At 31.8% G+C, this 16,412-nt stretch overlaps 2 protein-coding genes and 1 long non-coding RNA gene across 4 annotated transcripts; 2 read left to right on the forward strand and 1 right to left on the reverse strand.

The window, feature by feature from the left end:
• Positions 1–758: 758 nt before the first annotated feature.
• On the reverse strand, positions 759–3,838 carry Alg9 (alpha-1,2-mannosyltransferase Alg9). 2 transcript variants are annotated; one of them, XM_015937241.3, is made up of 8 exons: positions 3,692–3,838; positions 3,320–3,494; positions 2,756–3,130; positions 2,406–2,630; positions 2,225–2,312; positions 1,951–2,145; positions 1,578–1,878; positions 759–1,469 (listed from the first exon to the last, which is right to left on the reverse strand). In XM_015937241.3, exons 2-8 carry the CDS (start codon positions 3,460–3,462, stop codon positions 955–957), a joined length of 1,842 nt encoding a protein of 613 aa, XP_015792727.2. In that variant the 5' UTR covers positions 3,463–3,494; positions 3,692–3,838; the 3' UTR covers positions 759–954. The 2 variants fall into 2 exon arrangements, with proteins under 2 accessions (XP_015792727.2, XP_015792728.2); XM_015937242.3 differs by having other exon boundaries at positions 3,320–3,516.
• A 5,075-nt stretch (positions 3,839–8,913) lies between these two features.
• On the forward strand, positions 8,914–11,733 carry LOC107369246 (uncharacterized). Its single transcript, XM_089269805.1, has 10 exons — positions 8,914–9,030; positions 9,096–9,179; positions 9,241–9,309; positions 9,376–9,573; positions 9,650–9,823; positions 9,896–9,970; positions 10,856–10,951; positions 11,034–11,126; positions 11,213–11,308; positions 11,402–11,733. The coding sequence occupies exons 1-10, from the start codon at positions 8,991–8,993 to the stop codon at positions 11,545–11,547; spliced, it is 1,071 nt and encodes a 356-aa protein (XP_089125931.1). The 5' UTR covers positions 8,914–8,990; the 3' UTR covers positions 11,548–11,733.
• Positions 11,734–13,608: 1,875 nt separating this feature from the next.
• On the forward strand, positions 13,609–14,705 carry LOC107369393 (uncharacterized). The gene is made up of 4 exons (XR_001570305.3): positions 13,609–13,817; positions 13,898–14,111; positions 14,185–14,289; positions 14,366–14,705. It is a non-coding gene; the product is annotated as an uncharacterized LOC107369393 (long non-coding RNA).
• Positions 14,706–16,412: the final 1,707 nt, after the last annotated feature.

Below are 16,412 nucleotides of genomic sequence, written 5' to 3' on the forward strand. Positions count from 1 at the left end.
TCACCAATATTATTATACTTATTAAAGGCAAGTGATTCGCGTTTCTTCATTTAATATATAATCATCTGGGAGTTCAGTTTTTTTAACATTCTTCACAGTCTTTGTATTACTAACCAAGGTTGTCTAACTTGCCTACTTTATCATCATCACCATCATAGCCATCATGATAGCTATTATTATGATTATTATTCAGTTAAGAAATATTATCAGTTTAACTAATGATAATGGTATAATCATTTTTGAAATATTTTCTTGTTTTCATCGTGAATAAGCAATAATCAACAATTGCTTCCATTAAATTGTTGATCATCACAATTTTCAGTCATTAATTGAGGTTTTAAATAGAGGTTAATTAACTGAGGAAAAGAGCAATTTCATCCTTTAAGATTTGATTACTTGATTCAATGGCAATGTCATTAGGACATTGTAAGAAACAAATGTTAATTATTTACTTTGATTAACTTTCTTTTCACTTTAGATTGATTCAATTTATCCGTATTGTTTGAAAGTAAAAGAAATATAAAGAAAATTGTTAAATTGAAAATGAGACTGTAATTGGAATTAAATTAGTGGTTAGAGTTCAATTTATTTCAAATGTTTCATCAAGGTAATCTGATATTTTGCCAAAGCCTGGGTGAAAATCAATTTCAAATCTTGTACATTGTTCATTTCTCAATTGCATTTCAATTCGATAAATTTAATCGTTCATTTTAAAATCAAGCTTTTGAATTACATTGTAAATAAAGTCAATATTGTAGTTCAAGTCAGCTAAGATTTTTTAATAAGAGTATAAATAGATTTACATTAATAATTTGAAAAAAAAAGATAGCAAAGATGGTAAAAGGGGCGAACAGAAGACAAAATCTGAGCATCTTTGAGATCGTTAGTGTGACTGAGTATCACTGACGTAGAAGTTTACTTGTTTTCGGTGTGCCTGGGATATATTTTTAGTCTTTAATTTAGCCGAATATTATTGTTTTGAAGAAGGTTATAGTTGACGAAATTATTTTTTGCGTAAAATAAGAAGGGAATATAGAAGGATCTCCACAGGTTTGGTGATGATTCATGGTCTAGTAAAAGTTCCGATTTAATTATTGACCAATTTTTCGTGTCTTGAGAATATCTTGGTTCTCTTGGTGTTTCTCGATGTGTATCAGCGTCAACTAGGAAAGCACATTTGTCCACAGGAATATAACGAGAAGGTTCTTCTTTGTTCAGATCGTTCATATTTTCTGGGATAAGGCGAGTGGAAAGATGTCCCTGTTTGAATGGTTGAGGCAGTTGTCCAAGGAAATCGGATTGAATAAATTGCAGCTGCCACCGGTCTGAAGGAAGGAAAAAGCTGCTAGGAAATCTGTACCATTCTTTACCGACACAAACGTTTATTGGAGTCGGTAAATTGTTAGATTCACCCAATTGTTGATCGATTTGAGATAGATGCATAAAAGTGTCCAAAGGAGCATGGTAACCTATCCAATTAAACAGAAAATAAAAAAAAAGATAAGACAAGGTAATAAATATTATAAAGAAATAAAAAATTTTGTTATGTTTATCTGTTTATCGCTTTTTATACTGACCTTTATAGATGGCGAGGGATCGAGAGATTGATAAAGTTGAAAATGCAACTATGAAAGTAATCACAAAGAAGGAATAGATTGTTGTCAGTTTTGGCATCAAGCTTTGAATAATTCTATTCAAAAGATCAAAAGTAAAGCCAGCAAGAAGAAATATAAATGGATAAACTGGGAAAAGGAATCGTTCCTCTTTGTGTGCTTGAACAGTCATTACGGTAAACCAAAGAATGAAGCAAGAAAGGACAATCCAATGTGAAAGGTTTACAGATACTCTTCGAGACTTGATGAGATATTTGCAAGTAAACTAAAAAATTAAAAAAAAGATATATTAATAGGGGAAACATATTGAAAAATTAATTCAAATATATTAAATTACCATTAGAGGAGCAGAAAATAAAGCAGCAATAAAGACGAAGTTAAAGTTGAGCAAACAGTTTAGTACATAGAAGTACCAAGGTTCCGTTCCATATAAATTAGCTCCATGAGAGGTGAAAACATTATAAAGAACAATGTTGACTGGTGCAATTACTATTTTCCCATAATAATAAGAATCGATGGCAATCAAAGGTAACTGTTGAAAAATCATTAAAAATTACTGTCAATAACCAAGTAACAATCGAAAAAAAATAAAAAATCAATATGAATCATACGATCACAGATAGTCCAATAATTATACTCCATTTGATAACCTGGAATCTTCTCTTTCTGGGAGCAATCAAATCCAAGCCAATAGGTGCGCTTTAAAAAATTGAAAGAAAAAAATCATTAACGGATAGTCATTAATAAAGGGAATGTGAGATGATTATTTTGCAAGTCAAAGATAATAGATACCATGCGATTGCAGAAAAAGGCCATCCAACGAGTGTTGTCGCAGCCAAACCTAACAACGTTATTTTGTTATTTTGCTGTAACCATGCACCAATGACTATGTAAACCATATACATCGAGAAGGTGTTAGGCAAAACAGCAGTGGCTGAAATGAATACCCCACTAGAAAGTATCATGAAAATCAAGGCAAACCGACCAACATTAGGACCATATTGACGGATAATGCCCCTGAATTGAATAGAAAATAAAAACAAAAAACAGGCATGTCATACCAGTAAAAGATTACCAGGATTATTTCCCATCTTGGAGAAATCGTTTAAACTTTCGTTTTGGGATTATTACTTAAAACTCACTTGTAAAAATATGTTTCACATAGGGAACAGAAAAGCGCAAGGAAACACCGAGTACCATAAAAGACTAGAATCTTGTTTGCTGGAAGCAAATGAGTATAAAATGACGCAGGCAATGCATAAAACCACAAATATGCATAGGATCTGATGGCATAGGCTGGGGAATATTCCCAAGTTTGAAAACCTTTTCCGTGAATTAAGTAATGAATAGGTTCCCAGTAATTGAAGGTTTCATCGCAATCAGTGATTATACTCCAGATGGCATAACACAGTCTAGCTGAGAGGAAAGTCTTGAAAGCTGTAGATGGTTGAAGGCTGAAAGTGCCAGATCGGCTTTTGAAATGTTGTTGCATATGTTGAGGTCCTCCATCACTGTTCCTATCACCAAGATCAACAAGAAACATTATATATTAAACAAGATAGAGATAACAATATTTAGCTTTGAAATTAATTAAAAAATCAAAACCATATAGACAAACAGTAAACAGAATAGAAACAGATGCCCATAATTGCAAGCTAAGCAAAACATCCATACAGGAATATCAATGAAGAATGAGAAAGACTTACTTAGCCTTACCTCCTGTTGAACCAGATTTCAACTGTGTATTCAATTGTTGTGGATGGTGTTGTTGGGATAGATGTTGTTGAGACTGATGACCACCTTTTGATTGTCCAGTTTTATGACCAGATTTACGGCTTCTAGGCCCCATTAAACAGCCTGATTTCTGCTACTGTTTGTATCCTGATTAAAAATAAATAGATAACTAAGATAGCTTAGAACAAGATATTTCAAGATAATATAATGAAAACATGCGAACGTACGAAAAACCCTCCAACATGCAACATTAGCATTATAAACAAATAAGTTAGGTATAAGTAAGTACAAGGTTAGAACATCGATAACAAAGTCTAATCTCGGAAAATCTAAATAATACTTACTTGATGAAATATTAGAAACAGATTAATGATTAAGATTAGAATTGATTAATAGTGTTAATGCAAAAAGTTAGCGAGCAAAATAATCAGCGTTACTTTAAAAAAGCATTTATTTTTGGCAATAAGAAAACAAAACAATGACAAATCAGAGATTTTCTCTGCAAAATTTTTTGCTTTGTTACTTTCCTTAGAGATGGCAGTTGAAGTCGCCAAGAATCAGAAAAAGGTTCAAACTGGACGCTCAACTTCAATATTCAGTCGATCGAGTTTCTCAGAACTCAACGAGCTGAGTCTAAATACAAAGTTCATTTTATCCGGAGAAGCAAAGAAAACTTCACCAGGATAAAAACGCGTTTAAGGCCATTTTAAGCGCTGCGCAAGCGCAGAGAATCCTTTTCCACACTCATTGGGTGAAAGGCAAAAACATTGCCACTGCTGAAGAAACCAATTCGCGTTTGTTTTGATTGTCACTGAGAACGACATCTTGTCGTCATTTTTTGTCAATTTTGATGGCTTTCATACGAACTTCCACCACACCCTGTGCTATTAATGAATCGAATGGTTTATGAGCTGAATCTTTCGACCAATCGCAATTGAAATTTTTCACGAATAAAAAACTAATGCACAACCAGAAAGTAAGGTTTTTTGAATACAAATATTTATTGGTTAGGACTTTCAATTAGATAAATCTGAATGAAATAACCACAAAAATGATTTCACAATTTATGTCAATATATTCCTCTCTGTGAGACCAGATTAATTTGTTAACCTAATTGTATGATTAACATAATAAAAGTGGATAGTTCAATGCGAAGGAATTTCGTTGTGAATGCTGTAAGATAACAAAATTGGGTTCATTTAGTTCTTTTGAACTGGAAAAATTGAAGTTAATGATTTCATTTCATTTCACATAGTAACTCCTATTTTCAACTATTTATTAACAGCCAATTACAAGCAGCAATTCATATGTATTTTGTTTTTTGTTGCATTTGAAACGCTTAATTATAATGAAATCTTCATTTGTTCAAAAACTAGTTCTAATTGTAGTTTTCATTGCAATTAGCTGTGAGACTAAAGATAATTGTGACTATTCTTGTTTAAGTAAAACCTATTCTTACAACGATGTGGACAAAGATGTTGCCAGTGTTACTTTCACAGCAAAACAAGTCAATGGAGTAAACTATTTGATCATAAATCTTGTTGGATATAATATCAAAGAATCTGAATATCAACAAGTCTCCGTTTCGATCAATAGTGGTTTCGATATCAATAAATATATTTGTGAAAGGAAAGCATACGGATCTACGACCGCATATTTCAATGGTCCACACAGCTCAGTCATCAGTGGTTCATCGAAATACCGAAGTATTAATAATACTTTATACTGTTCTTGGACAATGTCTAGAGAAGATTCAATTTGGCCGCAAAACTCACAGGGCAATCAATTGGATTTGGAATCTGATTCTTATTATGGTATAATGTTATCCAATATCGATCACAACTTTATGCCTGTTACAAACTTTAAAGATTTACCCATTTATCATTTGAAATTTTTGAATTGCTGCTACAAGGTTCATGGTAATGACAAAGTTCAGTTATTTGTCAGACAAACTGACAATTCAAATGATTTTAATATTTTTATATTGGCGGATGGTCTATCACCAGCTACCAAAACTTCTGTTAAGTTAACTGGATCAGATTCGAGTCAACTTGATTTTGATTGCTATTTAAAGGACACTTGGATGGATAGTATTTTGAAAATAGATGACCAATCTGTTTCAATCAATTCACAAATTTCTCATTCTCATTTTGTAACAGGAAAATTTTGCTCTTGGTCAATGCCACTGTCAATCAATTCAACGATTGGATATCATGATACCAGAAACCGTGTTTATGATTTGAAAATATCAGTGGATGGTAAAGATGTTTATACAGAGAAGGGCATTCCGCTGAAAATTTGAGGTTCAACGCAAATTTCAAATACATTCAATATATTTTCAGAATTCTTGTTGCACCAGACGATTCTTTAGATTGCAAACCAACCATATTGAACTAATTAATAAGAATACCTGATGGTAATGAAATACAATAAACTCATCAACACTAACAAAAACAAAATGAACTATTGTCTTATTTCCGCGAGTTTTCATTTAAACTTATTCTTCTTAAGTAATTTCTAATTTAAAACCGATTTCTATTTGTATTACTTTTCATTACAATTTGCTCTCCGTTTGGGAAATTTAAAGATTTATCTAAAAGACAGTTTTCGAGAATCAGATTTTTTCATGAAACTCATTTTACTGATGTAACTTTTAATGGTCAACCAAAAAAGGCACTTATTTCGTGAAATAAAATTTTCTATTTTCTGTACAACAGATCAGTTCGATTTTCAGTTAAACTGACCGCATTCTGAGACCACAAGAGTTAGAAAGCTGAAACTTAATATTGGTCAAAAAATGTTTGAACACATCATGGATCAAATACTTTTTTTTAATTTATCAAAGTTCTCTTGATTTTGGCCATTTCTAACATGCTTACAAAATTGGTAAACACTATCAAATTGGAGATAAGAAGAACCAAGAAATTGAATTATAATTTATAAACCAGAAATTGGTCAGCCCAAGCCAAACATAAGAATGAAGATTTAAACAATGATCTAACTGTAATAGAATTGAATCAAGTCAAAAATTAAAATCAACAAAAAACTCACCCAACAATATATCAAAGCTAGTTGTGTATCTCAAATAATCAGAACCAGTTTCTTGTTAAAATGAAACATTTATCAAACTGATTGTGTCGCAACTGGAATGTGCTTAATCAGCATATTGTTGCATATTGCCTTGATTATCTAGAAACAAAAACAAGTGATTAGCTCAGTTCTAGCACTATGCACTCAGACCAGAATGCATGTAATCTTTGCAAGGCAAAGATACAGAGGAATTGTTCTTAGTTCTGTTTCTTTCTCAATTTCAAAAGCATTTTTCTTTTTCAGATTTCTGATACAGATAATGGAGTGACTTTTATATTCCTAATAAAGATACTCTTGAAAAGACATGATAAAATTTGGTGTTAATCCATACAGAAATTTCTGAAAATACTGGTTGAAAAACATTATTTACTTTACATGTTTATCATTGTATTGCTCATGTCGTCATGCTTCATTTGTGAGCTAATTGTTATTCATTTTCCTGAGTCTTGTGATTTGTTGCAGGGGCATTTTTTGATTCAGACGTTAGATACAAATCTATTGCAGTTATTTCATATTATCTTCAATATTCATCAATCAGTTCTGTGGATGATAAATGAGTTGAAACTCCGCAATCATCAACTTGACCAAAAGCGACAAGTGAAAAGTTTGTACATGTGATAATAAAAACTTTTTACATTCCCATTACATTTACATTTGATTGTTTTAACGCTCAATTTTTCTGTCTTTCTTCGTTATTTTTCAATAAATTTACGAAAACATTGATCAAGCTATTAAATGCATGTATTTTTTCATCAAACTGACGGTTAAAATTTGAACTCATTTTTCATCCACAGAACTGATCAATTCTGATTTTTCTCAGTACATATTGCTAGAACTGAGCTAATCACTTGTTTTCGTTTCTAGATAATCAAGGCAATATGCAACAATATGCTGATTAAGCACATTCCAGTTTTAACACAATCTATTTGATAAATGTTTCATTTTAACAAGAAACTGGTTCTGATTATTTTCAATGAGATTTACAACTAGCTTTGGTACATTGATGGCTGGGTTAACATTAATATTTCAGCTCCTTAAATTCAAGATTAAATAAAAAAATTTAGCAGGATCAATCATGACAATAAATGTCATTTAATAAAAATGGCCTGTTTTGTTTGAAATATTATATTTTTTCATAACACAAGATAGTTAAGATTTTGATTTTATGATTCGATAAGCTATCAAATTGTTGGATATTTAGCTCATTGTTTTTAATTGATTGATTTGAAAAGATGTAATAGATACTAGATACTAGTAATTGAAGCTCTAGAAAAATTCAATTAGTGTGAGTACATCGAGTATTGATGCACCAGTGTTTTCATTTTGCTCAAGTAAACTGAAATCAAATAACGTTGAAAACCAGTGGATTCAAACAAGATAGCATTTGTCATCGTTTGCTGTAAAAAGGGTTTAGGTCTCAACAGTTTGCTTGATTTCGGCTATCGGCTATTTTAGCTAACTAAGAAAAGAGTCAATAATTCATTTAATAATGAAAAATGTCTCTAAAGCAGGGCAAGATTCGTGTTTGAGTAATCATGCCCCTTCATAGATCAAGAATTAAATCTGACAACATAGATAATAAAATGCTACAACTTTTTTTTGTAGAATCTTGAATCGTCTAAATTTTCATTTTATTATTTTTTCACCAAACTCTTCACTTTTAACCGAAAGACACTTAATTTGTACTTCTAATCCAACAACCAACCAAAGCCAAGAAACTTTATTGAAAACACAATGACCTTAAATCGGTAATTTCCGAACGTTTTTCATGTTAAGTCTTCATTCAGGCTCAGGGAGAAACGTTATCATTCATTGACTAACTCAAACGGACTGATTCCTTTCACAAATTTTGTTGCATAAGTTGACTCTTTTTAGTTTAGCATCCGGGCTTTACACGTATTGTATTTAGCTGTTTTAGACCCAAACCTTGATCTAACCTTAGCTTCATTTGATCTCGGTTTACTTGAGCAAAATTGAAGCACCGGTGCATCAATACTCAATGTACTCACACTAATTGAATTTTTCTAGAGCTTCATTTATCTGTTACATTTGATTAACTCAAACTTTACTTGTTGCTCCATGAAATTATTGATCCACATAGTGATCTGTCAAGATCTAACATGTCCAATTGATTTAACAATTCTAAAACACTCAAAACTGTAAAGTTAAACTAAACGCATCCAATACAATTACAGATGCTTCTGGGTCTTGGGGACAAATAATATGAACGAGATCATAATATGCCATGATTAGATAGAAAGATGTCAACGGCTAATCAATTAACAAAGTTGCATCATAAATCTGTGACCAACACGGCTGACTTTCGAAGATTATTAAATTGATTGACATTTCAATGTTCGGAAGATTAGCGACTGCTAAATGTGAAGAATATGTCAATCAGATACAATGTAATATTCAATACAACAATGTAGCTTTTCAAGCAACGAGAATTCGTATAAAAAGAGTTGCCTTCCCATAGAAATCATCATTCATAAGAATAGTCCAGTTTAGAATAGTTCATCGAACGGAATTCTCATCCTAAACCTAATCAAAATGCGTTTCACCATTGTCTTGGCTCTCTGCTTCATTGGAGGTAAAATATAACTCAAAGTCTTGTATCAACTATCATTTCTAACCCTTTCCGTCTATTCCTTACAGCTGCCTCTGCTAGCTCATTGAAAAAGCGAAGCTTCCTCGATGATATCCAGAACAACACTCAAAATGCTTTCCACGCTTTTGAACGTAAGTATTTATTGTGCTAAGCTAGTCAAATACATAAATATCTTTCTTATAAATGTTACAGAATTCGGTCAAAACTTCAATGAGAAGGTTCAAGAAGCCTTTAAAAACTTATTCGACGCTTTTGGAAACAGTAAGTTATAAGACTATAAGACGGAAGCAACAGAAAATTTAATGGTTTTGTTTCTTTTAATTACAGAGAACCAAACAACTGAAGCTTCAGTCACTGTAACCAAGCGATCCAGCAACCCATTTGCACTGTTCGATGATCTTGGTAAAGGTGATTTAGTCGCATTCGCTCAAGACTTGTTGAAAGTTCTTGCTGATGTAGCTCCTGGTCGACGAAAGCGATATGCTGCTGAAGATCTTAAAGACTTACTCAAAGCTTTCGTAAACAGTAAGTTATAAGACCATAAGAGTATAAGATTACATATGAAAGCATACTTTAATATTTCTGCTTCTCCTAATTTCAGAGAACCAATCTACTGAAGCTTCAGTCATCGTAAATAAGCGAGACAGCAACCCATTTGCACTCATTGATGATCTTGCTCAAGGTAATTTATTCGCATTTGCTCATGACTTGTTGAAAGTCCTCGCTGAAGTAGCTCCAGGTCGACGAAAGAGAGATGCTGCTGAAGACTTCAAGAGTAAGTTGTCAAATCTTGCCAGTTAAAGATCAATATTTAATTAACCTATTTTTTGCGTTTTTTTCTTGTAAGAGTTCTCTGGTGATGCTAAGAACAACTCTGAAGAATCTCTCAAGAAGATCTTTGCCTTCTTTGAACAATTCAAACGTAAGTTAGCCATTATCAGGTATGAACAGTAATGTTTTGGACTAATTTTTCAAAATTTAATTGCAACAGTTAGACTAGACTCATAGGCACCATTCAACCGTCAAAATAGAGCTGAACTTTTCAAGAATGTGTTGTGAAAAAATTAATTAATTTCGAGCAAAAATTGTCAAGTTATGGCTCTAAATGGACAAAGGCGTCAAAATCTGATTTACCCTTTCGTCAAAAAACCATATATTTTCAACTTCATCATACTAGGGTTCTGAAGATTCAAAAAATGGCCAAATTTGATCTCAATTTGTTATAAAGGATGTAATTCACCTAATTTAACTCAAAATAGATCGATCGAAAGTTTCAGGTCAACATTGAAACCAAATTTCACGGACATCCGATAAAAAAAATGAATTTTTTGCGAAGTGAAAAAAGACTTTTCAAAAAAGGACTTAGATTTCGAACATTTCGAGAGATTATTTTCAAATAAAAAGAACAGAATGTCACTTTTCTTCTGTTGATGAAGTTCTGATCTTTTATTTGCGAATAATCTCTCGAAATGTTCGAAATCTAAGTCCTTTTTTGAAAAGTCTCTTTTCCATTGAAAATATATGGTTTTTTGACGAAAGGGTAAATCAGATTTTGACGCCTTTGTCCATTTAGAGCCATAACTTGACAATTTTTGCTCGAAATTAATTAATTTTTTCACAACACATTCTTGAAAAGTTCAGCTCTATTTTGACGGTTGAATGGTGCCTATGAGTCTAGTCTAACTGTCGCAATTAAATTTTGAAAAATTAGTCCAAAACATTACTGTTCATACCTTCGATGAAAAATTCAGAGTTTACCGTGGTTAAACATGATAGATTAATTTGAAATCTAAACTCTTATAACTAGCTCAATCCAGTGAATCATCAGATGTGTTTACTGTTGCCAAAAACAAAGCTCAAGCAGCTATTGAGAAGCTCTTAACCCTCCACGAACAATCAAAAAGTAAGTTTTCCATATTCATCAAAAAGACACTGTGTTCATACTTGATGAGTTAATGTAAATTTAAAACTTTTATGACTATCAGAATCTAGTCAATCGTCAAATGCCTTCACTTTTGCAAAGTTCAACGTTGACGACGCTCTTTGGAAGCTCTTATCCCTCATTGAACAATTAAAACGTAAGTCAGTCACTATTATTGTAAATTTGACCGAATAATGTGTTCAAACATGATAAATTAACTTCAAATTTGTACTCTTATAATAGCCCAAGCCAGTCAGTCATCAGATGCCTTCAATGTTGCCAAGAACAATGCTAACGATGCTCTTTGGAAGCTCATTTCCTTCTTTGGCCAATTGCAACGTATGTTAACCATTTCAATGAAAATATTATCATTACTCACAATATAAATACATGATCAATTAATGTGAAATTTTCAATTCTCATAACGAATAGCTCAATCTCCAAACGCCGTCACTGTTGGAAAACGATCACTTGACCCATTTGTTCTCTTCGATGATATTCAATCAGGTGATATAGCAAAGTTTTCTTCAGACTTTTTGAAAGTTCTTGCTGAAGCAGCTACGTTAAGAGGTTGGTGAAGGCGAGATATTCTTGGAGATTATGCGATACAGTTAAATATGTTATACGATTTCCATTAATAATTGATCTAAAATCAATCAACTCATGAAGCATACATAAAGATTCTGTAGTCGGCATTTTTCTGTAATTACTGCTATCCATTTGCCATCTAAATGATTCAATAAAACAAATGTATTTGAATTTAATTTGCAAGTTAAATTTACATAAATATTTTAAAAACAACCCGGGTTACTCTTTTAACTGAATATTACCAAAAACTTGTTAATGAGCGGGAGAATAACCTGTGGTGAAAAATTATGTTACAAATTGTTCATTCTTTGTTTATTTAATTAATAATTGATCAATATTTTCAAAGTTGGTCTCTATTGATAGCCAGGGATCAGAGGCTCTTTCGTATGTAAGATAATCCTTTTTAATCCGCCTCGTTCATTTTAAATTTGAGATTAGCCACGAGGCTTTCAAAATAGCTAGCATTGAATTTTTTGAGATTATTTTTCATTCTTTTGTTAATTGCTCGGAATTCTGAGTGACAAATCGACCTGAATTAACACAATTATTTAATTGACCCTTAAAGTTTCAATTTGTGATAATTTTTCCACTTCATGCTTTTAAAACGCCCCGCAGTGTAAGTTTGAAAAATTATTGGAAATTTTTGTTGAATTTTACGAGCATTTTCGATCATTTCAAAAAATCGTAAATGTTGGATAACTTTTGAACCATAATACGGATCAATTCCAGATTTAAATCCAGTATTGACGCAAATCTGATCCCTATTTCCTGAAAATTTCAGGCTTATAGCTATAAAACTTAATAGAAATTTCTATCAAAATATTTGTAACATAATTTTCACCACAGGTTAGCGTATTTTTTTTCAAACTCTCGTTGATTTCTTGCGCTGATTTCTTACTCGCATCTAGCTGTTAGTTCACCAAAATTCTTGGTAAATTTTCGTGACAAGATTTTAGCTAAATGACCATTTTTTTATTGGCATTCAGTTTAAATTTTTTTTCATCATAAGAAAGCTTAGCTTAGTGGTTAAAGGGATGGTCTGATGCTTCGGAGCGTTTGGGTTCAAATCTCAATAACCTTTTGTCAAGTTTTTAATCTAATAAATTATTGGTAAAAATTCAATAAAAAATTGGTAAGATTTGAGCTAAATCAGTGCCGAAACGTTATCAAGCTCTCGATTGTGTAAGTTAGCTAAATTTAGGGTCTTTCCTGGTCATAATTATAACCCGGGAATGCAACAAATTTTTGCTCTTGCTTTTCGCGAGTGGAGGGAAAGTTTCTTGATAAAGAATCACTTAATTTCAATTTTACAGAATTTAAATGAAATTTTCAATGAAAAAACTGGTAAAATTTATTTTTTGGTTTGCACAATCAACAAATTTTACATCTATTTAGGTTTGCTATGCCAACTGAGATTGGCTATTGTTGAAGTTTTGCCGATTTTAATTATTGACTTTATTGATTTCTATTGCGGTCAGATCTTTGACTAACTTGGTCTCAACTATTGGTTGAATAAGGTCAATCATTTAGCATTGTTATATCAACATTGACTCTTTTATTGCATTCCAATGGAATTCTCAGAAATCTATCAATAACAGTTTTGAAAAGACCAATGCTAGGAACTATCAATGCTGAAGATAATTTATCTGTTGACTTCAAATGTCAAATTTGATGGAAGCATTGATTAGATAATTATGAATTTCATGGTAATCAGGAATCGGATGATACTAGTTTTATACTCCGATTTAATTCGAAAGATTAGGCATAAAAATGTGTTATATTACGTTTTAATTAGCTAACAATTTTCTTTATTCTACAATCGTGAATTGAATCAAACCATTTCAAAAATCATTGTAAGAAATTACTGAGAATTTTGTTGTAATATTTTTTGTAATCATTATTACCGTGCACTGTATCAATGAGAGAATCTATTATATTATCTATTATCATTTATTTAATATTGTTAAATGATAGAAGAAATAATTTGATAAAAATTCAGATTTCGGTATATAAGATGAGTTAGAAACGACATTTGTTATTAGTTGTTGATTTAAAGATCATCTTTGAATTTATGCAACATCAAAGTCGATTCGTTAACAATAAAAATGAAACAATTTTTCGCTATCTGTGTCTTTGCCTTTTCGTTTGCCTCAGTCTTTGCAATTGAATGTCAAGAATGCAACAGATCGGTCAAGACAAGTATTCAACCTGATAATTGTCCTAAACCCAATCGACTTTCACAAAACTTGACCTTAATCAAGTAGGAATTGTTTCATTGAAATCAAACAATCAGTTTTCATGTCATATCTCAATGAAAATATTTGTCTTCTTTTTTAACAGTATCTCGGTACTTGGTATGTAATAAAGTACACCAAACCATACTTCGAAGATGGTCTACGGTGCCTTCAAGCTGACTATAAGTTTGACACAACTACAGGTACCTTTGTTACTAACAGCACTGGCTTTGATATTTTTAACGATACAGTTTCAAGAGTTCAATCCGCCAAGTCATATGTTCAAGACAACGTCTTCACAGCCAAATAATACTTCCTCAGTAAGTTTTATAACAGATTCTGATCAGAAAATGGTGAATATTCAAAATTTAACTCCTTGTTTCTTAAATTTAGCCGCTTTCTATTTCCTCACCACACAATATTGGGTTGTTGATACTGATTACAATAACTATGCCTTAGTTGTCTCATGTAACGATGTTCTTGATCTCCTAAACTGCCGTAAGTATTCATGTTTCACTAAACATTAGTTAAAAAATTTTTCATTTAAAATATCAATTTTATTTATGGTTTGCAGGTGATGTTTGGATACTTTCAAGGAAAACAACATTAGACGACAATATTGTCAAAAATCTGGTTCCTAAATTAGACTCGGGTGGAATTCATGACATTAAACTAGTTGACATGGTTCAGAATTGTTGATTCAAATCATAGAATAAGCTATTACCGATAAACCCGATTCAAATTTTAAGCTATTGATCCTAACCCGAACAAAATTTACCTGTCAGTCCTCAAAAATTATTCAATTTATTGATGGAATGCTTTATTCTGGAAGCTCTGCATTATAATAAAATTACTTAACATTATGTTTATACATTTTCATGTATTCAACAACTTATTCACTAACATAAATCTCATGTTCGTTCAAATCATCTATGATTTAAAATAACAAGCGGACTTACGATCATGATTGTTCTTAAAATCATTTATACTTTGTACAATACGTTAAAAGCGTCAAACTATTAATGGCTATCGTCAGAATCAGAATTGAAAATATCTCTAGCTTTGTTAAATTATTGTCACGTTCATTTTGAGATGAAAATTTTTTCATTAAAGACATAATAAATTTTTCGTTCGAATTCAAAGTTGATCATTTGAACTCGGATTCACTCTTCATATGTTCATGTATCTTTAGCTTAACCGCTAATTGTAATGAAAGAAACAATTTGAAATGTATTCAAAACTCGGCAAAAATGAGTTTCAATAAAAATTGTACTAGATAATGAATGAAACTCGGGTAAACATAATATGTCAATAGTTTATTTTTTATTTGTGTTTGTTGAGTGATATATTTTTTATTATTATCAACTAGTCTAATTATGGGCTTTGGTTTGCAATCTAAAGAATCGTCTGGTGTAACAAGAATTCTGAAAATATATTGAATATTTGAAATTTGCGTTAATTTCTAACTGTTCAGCGGAATGCCTTTCTCTGTATAAACATTTATATCATCTGCAGTTATTTGCAAATCGTAAACACGATTTCTGGTATCATAAGCTCCACTCGATCCGTTGATTGACAGAGGGGTCGACCAAGTGCAAAGCTTTCCTGTTAAAAAGTTTTTATTAGAAATTTGAGAATGCATTGGAACTGCTTGACCACCATCCATTTGCAAATAACCATTCACCCAATTGCTTAAAAAATAACATTCGAAATCAAGTTTACTCAAATCTGATCCAGTTAAATTAACAGAAAGTTTGTAAGTTGATGCTAGACTATCCGCCAATATAAAGATATTAAAATCATTTGAATTGTCTGTTTGTCTTACAAATAACTGAACTTTGTCATTACCATGGACCTTGTAGCAGCAATTCAAAAATTTCATCTGATAAATGGGTAAATCTTTAATGTCTTCAGCAGCCTTGAAGCTCCCATAGAGATTGGCTAATATTATGTTATAATTATAATTGAATTCCAAGTCCATGGCTCTGCCAGATGAATCCGTTGGCCAAATTGAATCTGCTCTAGACATTGTCCAAGAACAGTATAAAGTGTTATCTCGGTATATTGATGAACCATTGGTGATTTGCTTACGTGGACTCTGGTAATATGCGGCGGTAGCCCCGTATATAGTCCGTTGACAATAATATTTATTAATATCAGGATCCCTGGTAATCAAAACGGAGACTTGTTGATATTCAGATTCTTTGATATTATATCCAACGAGATCTATGGTCACATAGTTGACTCCATTGACTTGTTTTGCTGTGAAGGTAACACTGGCAACATCTTTGTCTCCATTCTTGTAAGAATAGGTTTTACTTAAACAAGAAAAGTCACAATTATCTTTAGTCTCACAGCTAATTGCAATGAAAATTACAATTAGAACTAGTTTTTGGACAAACGAAGTAACCATCGTAATTAGATGTTTGAAATTGAACAAGAAACAAAATACATATGAATTGCTGCTTGTATTAATAATTGGCTGTTAATAAATAGTCGAAAGAGTTACTTTGTTAAATGAAATAGATTGACGAAGATGGAAATTCAGGAAAGAGGGTGTCAGTGATCATGTGTTTTATGCTTTACAATAATTTCAAATTTTTCCCGTTCCAAAGAACTAA

Source organism: Tetranychus urticae, chromosome 3 (assembly GCF_039701765.1).
Source record: "Tetranychus urticae isolate SD_2017Ah chromosome 3, NJAU_TeUrti_SD_1.0, whole genome shotgun sequence".
In the NCBI taxonomy this organism is placed as follows: Eukaryota; Metazoa; Arthropoda; class Arachnida; order Trombidiformes; family Tetranychidae; genus Tetranychus; species Tetranychus urticae.